General features: G+C 40.9%; 1 protein-coding gene across 1 annotated transcript in view; it reads left to right on the top strand.

Moving 5' to 3' along the window:
- Window positions 1–1,338: 1,338 nt before the first annotated feature.
- ACSS3 (acyl-CoA synthetase short-chain family member 3) overlaps window positions 1,339–7,376 on the top strand; it is a 127,631-nt gene continuing 121,593 nt past the window's right edge. Inside the window, exon 1 of the mRNA XM_004676501.2 lies at window positions 1,339–1,854. Coding sequence (XP_004676558.1) covers window positions 1,544–1,854 — 311 coding nt within the window. The 5' untranslated portion in view covers window positions 1,339–1,543. The remainder of the gene's footprint in view (window positions 1,855–7,376) is intronic.

Genomic DNA, 7,376 nt, shown 5'->3' with positions numbered 1-7,376 from the left:
GGAGGGAGGAGGGCAGAAATTGAAATGACTTTGTATCTTTCTCTGGATTCAAGTGGTGACTTGCACCTTTTGTCATTTGTCACAAATGATTTGATTTGAGGCCTTTGGAAGGAATAAAGAAGGCTGCTAGTGTCAGGGAAAAGTCTAATGCTTTGTTTCTTAGTTGAAAGGGAATAGCTGATGTGACTATTTAAAGAAATTTTCTTTGCTTTTGTATTAGGCTTACTTATTTTTTTTTCCTGTTTAATCTTTATCTCTGCAATATTCTTTTCCTTGAACAATCTGTTCAGTTTCTCAAGTTTACAGTCCTCTTGTAACAGGGTGGTCCCTAGGAAAAGGGGAAGTTCCAGGTTTTTTTATTTAAAAAAACAAACAAACCTGGAACTTCCCCTTTTCCTAGGGACCACCCTGTTACACTCTCTAGTGTCAAGGGCATTCACTATTTCACTTTAGATTAGGGATTATACATCTTTATATTTAAGGAGCAAATACTGTTACAATAAAACAGGATGTGTTTGACCTCACATTAAGATAAACACTTGCTTTTGAGTTTCAATAAAGCATAATAAACAGCGAAGGGACTTAATTACAGGATGTTAGACCAGACAGAAATTCATACCACTTTTCTTCTAATTTTTCTCAGCTTTCTTGTATTTCATCTATAGTAGAGCTTATGCTTTTTCTTCTCCTAGCAGAGAAAAAGCCACAGAAACACCAAAGAGCCAAACTGAAAGGAAGGAAATGCAACCAGTCCATCCTGCTTTTCTCTAGATCATGTGGTGAGTCCAGTCAGTCAGCAGGTGAATCTTTATCCTAGTTGGGTTACCTTCCCCAGTGTCTGGTCAGTCACCCCAAGAAGGATCCCAATCTAACTGGCACCACCTCCTTTTACTCCGCCTACCCTCTCAGCCATCAGGAAATCCTGGAGCAATTCTTGCCCGGAACTGCTTTGCATTTTAAATAACCAGAGGTTGAACTGAGTTGAAAGTACGCTGACATAAATAACACTTCCTGGGCCTTGCCTAAAAGCCCAGGGTTGCTAGTTGCCGCTGTAAACCGCAGATTTTGCCGCCGCCTCCGGCTGGAGCTCGGAAGATCAAACCTGAAGATTGAGCTAAACTTGCTTGTTTAAAAACAGATCGAGTTGGCTTCCTTGGCTTCGTCCTAGGAGTCTTGTCAGGAAAGGAGGGCGTTCAGCAGCTGGAGGGCGCTTTTCTTGGGACAGCCTCGGGCTTGGAAATGCATCGGGGATTGGATTTCTTGCAGAGCCTCGCACACCTTTCCAAAATGACTTGGTGACCCCTTTCCACCCCGGCCCAGGCACTAACTCCAGCCTGTTGCGTTTCACTCAGCTCCAGGTCGGTTTTTCCCGGCGATTCTAGCGTGATTTCCAAACTCTTGGACTGTGGGCTTGACTGAGAAGTTCTCCCCGCCTCTCGCTTGTTCCCTTCGGGCCCCAGGAAGTAGAGAGCGCCCCAACTGTAGCTTAAGACGTGCACCCGGGACTGCAGACTGCGCAAACTGCGGGGAATAGCCAGCGGCGATGAAGCCTTCTTGGCTGCAATGTCGTAAAGTCACCGGCGCTGGAGGACTCGGGGGGTCCCTGCCGGGCTCCAGTCCGGCCCGCGGAGCCGGCCCGGCCCGCCGGGCTTACATGGCCCCGATCCCGCGGGGCGCTCTCGGGGGCCGGGGCTGCCGGGCGCTGTCCTCTGCCGGGGGCGGCGAGTACAAGACCCACTTCGCGGCTTCAGTGGCAGACCCCGAGTGGTTTTGGGGCCAAGCCGCGGAGCAGATCAGCTGGTACAAGCCGTGGACCAAAACGCTAGAGAACAGACACCCACCCTCCACCAGCTGGTGAGTGACTTCTTCACCAGTCCCGACGTCCCTTAACTTCTCGTGCGGCTCAGATCAAGTGCTTTGAACCAAAGCTGAAGTTCTCGTAAGGAAAGAAAGTCGATTCTGGGGATCTACTCAGATATTTTAACTTCTGTTTTATTTCACTGTCATAGTCAGCTCTCTTGCATTCCTATCTTGAAAGACTGATTCATGTTACCTGTTATGAGTCCATTTTCTTCCAGACAAATTTAACTGTGTGGCAGGGCCCTGCTTGCCCCTGAGATGTTAAAGGACTACAAGGACCTTTCCTCAGGGACAGGACAGTCTAGTGGAGGAAACAAACATGAAAAACAAATGCAAGCAGGTAACAAGCTGAGGAAGATTACTAAGTAACAACACATTTGTACCTAGGAAGAGAGTTGGGAAAAGATAAATGAAGTCACACCTAAGAGAACTTTGGAAGGGTTGGTATGTCTCCTTAAGGTAGAGGCCAACTTGAGTCTCTCTGAGAGCTGCAAATATTAGTAGTAATAGGGGTTATTTAACAGCAAAGGAACATAGTAGATTAAATACCACACTTGCTAGAATGGTGAGGAGCAGTGTCTGGAAACTGAGCGTTGTGGTTGCTGATTGGACTACGTGCTGAGGCCAGAGGGTGTGTTGTTACTCTCATCTGATAGTTATTACCGAGGGATATTTCCTGTTAATGTTTTATAAATAGTGCATTGAAGTTTCCCATTTTCCTTTTGAAGTTCTTAGCAGTGAGATGGGAGAATAGCATGGTCAGTTCATCATTTAAGGAAGGTGATGGTTCAGGTTGGGACTCTTCAAATGGTTTTTCCTTTAGAATGTGAGCACCCTTTCCTTCTAGCTCACTTTTTCGTACTGCTTGACCGACCCCCTTTCACATATCTGGCCGTGAACCAGACATGAGCTAAACACCAATGAGTAAAATATGGTCTCTGTCTTTCAATTGTGATGATTGAGAACATGGGAACTGGGTCTGTGGCACTTGACTTGTGTTCTGAGTTTTACAGATACTGCCTCTGTATTCACAGGCAAGCTACTTAATCTCTCTGTGCTTTAGATTTCTCAAATACAAATACGGAAATTGTATGCGATTTGACTGAGTAGGAAATTGAGACCGTATCTTGAATGAGATAGAATCTACAAATATTAGAAGCAGTATCTTTGTTATTTTAGGAGCATGAACTTTCCTAGTATTTCTCAGCTCAAAACAGAGGTTATTGCCTCTCCTAAAAGTCTGTTCCCAAAGTCGTGTGTCCACATATCTTTCATAAAGTATGACACTGAAATTAATCGACACATGAATTAAATGATACATTATTTAATTCATGGGGCATCCCTCCCATGAAATGGTATTCAGAGAGCTCCATTTAGAAGTCACTGGAATTGTCCCAGTAAAAACCAGTGTATACTAGTCATAAGGCCATGGCATTGTCAGTGGAAGGGAAAAAACAGATTTCTGGAGTGTTAGCGGGGTTTGGAGAAGCAATGGGAATTGTGTGAGGGTCCACAGAATATGTGAAAGCCAAAGATTCCATCAAATAGACAATGCTTGCAAAAACTCCTATCCTTTCTTTATCTTTAGTTGTTTGCCCATATTTTCTAAAAGCATGCACATAAATGATTTTTAGTCATAAGTTTTGGGTTCTTCTCTTTCAGAAATTCAGTCTTGTAGGTCATAGATAACTGATAATATGTTATATGAATTCTTCACCTTGCACTCTTGAAGACATAGCATATGTGTCTTAGAGCAGTCCAGGTGATCAAAATGAATAAAAGATAAGTCTGAATCTGTAGTTATTTAAAGAGCGATTCAATCTTACTGAGAAGTTTGACTGTCAGCAGAGTAGTAGAGAGAAGTAGACTATACATCTAATCTTAAACAATTCAGTAAGTGGTTTCGATTTGAATCTATTACGGCATTGGACACCTTTTTACAGGTGATCTTCATTGGTTAACAGTTTTCTACAAAATCGAAAAACAAAGTGACTGTCCTTTTCTTTTTTTGATATTTGGTGTTATATATTTAAGAATCAGCGTGCAGAGCTGAAATGATTTTTTTTTAAGTCACAGTTAACTAAAAGGATGCATAGATTTGGTGATTTGCTGCTACGGCTCTTGGGAGGTGGTAAGTCAATCAGGCACAATTTGGTATGAAGGTGTTTAGCTTGTTTCCTTTAAAGCTGGGATATGGAGAAGGGAGATACTGACAGCCAAGTCCTTAAGCAGAATATCGGGTGTAGGGGGTGAGGGTTGCACCAGATCATTGTTCTCTCCTAGGGAACCTGACTTACAGTCTTAGTCTCAGGTGACCCTTCTCTACCCAGAGGCAAGAGGGATTCTCCTTCTTCATTATAAGCTTGCCTGTTTGTTTTTCATGAACGTAAATTCCTCTTAGAATCCACAGGTTCATCAAAAGCCTCAATATTGCTTAGGATTGCATATTAGCCTTCACAGTGGTAAGCTACACAATAGCAGTTTGCAGATATGTAGTGGTGTGAACATAGAATAGAAATCTTTATGAGTGATATACTGAAAAAAATTTCATTACATTAAATCATCCTATAAAATACATTGTCCACACTGTACTGTTAAGCTCTTTGAAAACCAAGTCCCCATTAAAATTAGGTACTTTAGGAATTTGTGAAGAATTATTTCTTCTCACAATATGGTGGCTATTTCCTGGCTTTGAATAATAACGTCTCTGCTATGGAGAATTTAAACAACTATAAGGAATGAGATAAAAACATGGGAATGCTTTCTAGTTTCCCTAATCATGGAACATCAGAATGGATGTTTTTACTCTGTCTCCTGCTTCCCATACTAAATGAAAATCCAGCCACCATTCTCTGAGGAACAGACAACTCACTTTCACTTAGACGCTGTGATGGACAATGCCATCTGAGTCACTGATAATCCCTTTCTATGGAAACCTGGCAACCCCATGTGTTAGTTACTTTGATTTATATAATATTCAATGATGGGATTCTCCCATACTGTTTGTTTTAAGATTTAATATGGATTAGCTGTGACAAAAAAATGAAAAGGAAAAGGCTGTTAACTACATACATCTTTTTACAAAATAATTTCAGGTTAACATTTCTCTAATGGAAATAGTGTCCATTTTCATCATGCAAGATTCCCCATTACTCTAGCTCTGAAATAAGTAGCTTAATCCCTCCACATTTTAACTCATAAGAGTTAAAGTAGGTCAATCATTCACTCTGTATAGCACAGAGAATGAAGAAAGTTCGTGAAGGAGCTCACCGCATAACAACAGGGACTCATACAGTAAATAAATAATACAAAATACTTATTATTTAAAATTGCAGTGGATATTCTTAAATGCAATGGCTAACACAGTATCCTCTAAAAGGATCATTGAAGGAGTCTTGAGGAAACAGTATTTTACCTGAGTCAACAGTTAGTAGAGATTATTCATGAGAAATGAAAAGAGGGTGGGAACATTTCAAACAAGTAAAGCAGCAGATCAAAAGGTAATGAGGTATGTACCGCTCTGTGAGTTGTAGAAATGGAAAGAAAGCATGACCGTGTTGAAGGAATGACAAGGAAATGATCAAGAAAGCACGACAGACATTCTGTGCATGGTTTCTCTGTCATATTAGGATTCATTTTTTTTTTTTTCCTAGTGCGTAACACAAGTCATGTTGTGAATGACCAAAACGGAATGGCCTACTTCTCTGTCTGCAGTGAAATAGTGGTTTGAGTTCAAGTTGAGCTTGGCCACTTTGGGCAAGTTTTAATATTCCTCATTAGTGAAATGAGAATAATGTTAATATTAAGAATCAGCATTAGGACTTTATAGGATAGGAAATATCTTGTAAAATGTTTAGGACTGTGACTGACACAAGGTGCTATAAGGGAATATCGGAGAGATTTCCCATAAATTATTGTGGTCCAGGAAATTTTCAGAAAAAGGTAGCATTTGACCTAGATCTTAAAAGCATATAGATGAGAAACATTTCTTTGTGGGGAACAGCAGGACTGAAACAGAGAGGTAAGAAAGGGCCAAGCAGGCTTGGACAATAATATAGTAGACCAGTGGCCTGTAGTGGTTATTTTGAGTTACTGGTACTTGAATTTAGAAGGTGGTTTCAGGATGGGTTTTGAAGTCTTGCCATTTGAAGTGAAAATATTTGCATTAATTTTTTAGGCTCTGGGTAATAATCAAATATATTTTGTTTGACTCGAGCTGCTTTTTTGTTTTTTAAGTAGTCAATATTTAAACACAGAAAGTAATGTAAATTTTCTTTAGCAACTCAATTCTGGGGTATCTCTGGAAAAAAGCAAAATATGTGTCAGCATTTTTGTATGGCAACCATTGCTAGGGTTGAGGTGTTGCTGTCCCCACTAATTTAGGTGTGGGTTCAGGTAAAAAAAAAAATACATCTTCTTCAGGAATTTGAGTCAAGTGTCCAAGAGAAGGAATTGACTGTGAAGTTGAATATGATATGTTGAAAACTGGGAGAGGGGTTCGCTGAGCATTATAGATTTGACTTTAAGTTGCCAAGAGGTGAGAATAAAAGTCTGTTGAATGTTGAGAGGGGTGGATTAGGGGAAACAGAAAAGGAAAATACTAAGGATTACACTTTGGGACAGCTAGAGAGGACAAAACCTGTGAGAATGCTTGAGATGCTTTAAAGAAGGAAGAACAGGCTATTTTGGGGTCATGGAGTAGAAGGGCAAGAATAAAAATAGGGAAAGTCAACAGTAGTCAAGGGCTCTAGAGATGTTTTTAGGCTATTGAAGGTGGAAAGATAAAAACAGTTGTGACTCAGAGCTCCCCAGTGACTTTTAATAATGTGATATCAATGGAGAGATGAAGACCAAAACCAGAATAGTACATTACAGAGAGAACTGATGGCAGATAAAAATGTTTCATGGAGATATTTGACAGTACCAGAGAGGAGAGACAGGGTGACAGAATGTGGCGGTAACTGGGTCATACAAAAAATAGTTTCCTCAAAAAAAAAAAAAAAAAAAGACCCTCCCTTAGGGCACAGGGTTAAAATGCAGCACTAAGAAGCTAAAGCCACTTCAGCATGAGTTTGATCCCCGCCCTGGCCCTGGAGGTGACCCACATGGCGCAGCAGACCTCTCCTGACCGCCCGCTGCTCCCCTCAGCAGTGTAGTTCGTTCATCTGCTTGTCTTGCTCCTCAATCTGTCTCTGGTGAATCCTCTCACCACACCTGCGCCTCTGGCCTGTACCCCAGTTCTGTATGCATAAATAAATAAATCTTAAAAAAAAAAGTTTCCTCACTACCTTTACATCCCCCTCCTCCTACTTCTCACAAAACTCATGTCTGGAGGCAAAGGTAAAGAAAATGGTGAAACAGGAATAAAGGGAATTTTCTTATTTTGAAACCTATTTCTCTCAACAGGACTCCTGGTTTTACAAATTGAAATTTGTGTGGTTTCTTGTCTTTATTTTCTAGACACTAGAAGTTACAGGAGAAATAAGATGGAAAGTCTAAAAAAATGGAATAAATAG

This window comes from Condylura cristata, unplaced genomic scaffold (assembly GCF_000260355.1).
Source record: "Condylura cristata isolate star-nosed mole 26May11 unplaced genomic scaffold, ConCri1.0 scaffold00004, whole genome shotgun sequence".
NCBI lineage: Eukaryota > Metazoa > Chordata > Mammalia > Eulipotyphla > Talpidae > Condylura > Condylura cristata.
Note: the sequence above shows the minus strand (reverse complement) of the source record. Positions and strands in the feature narration are given on the sequence as shown.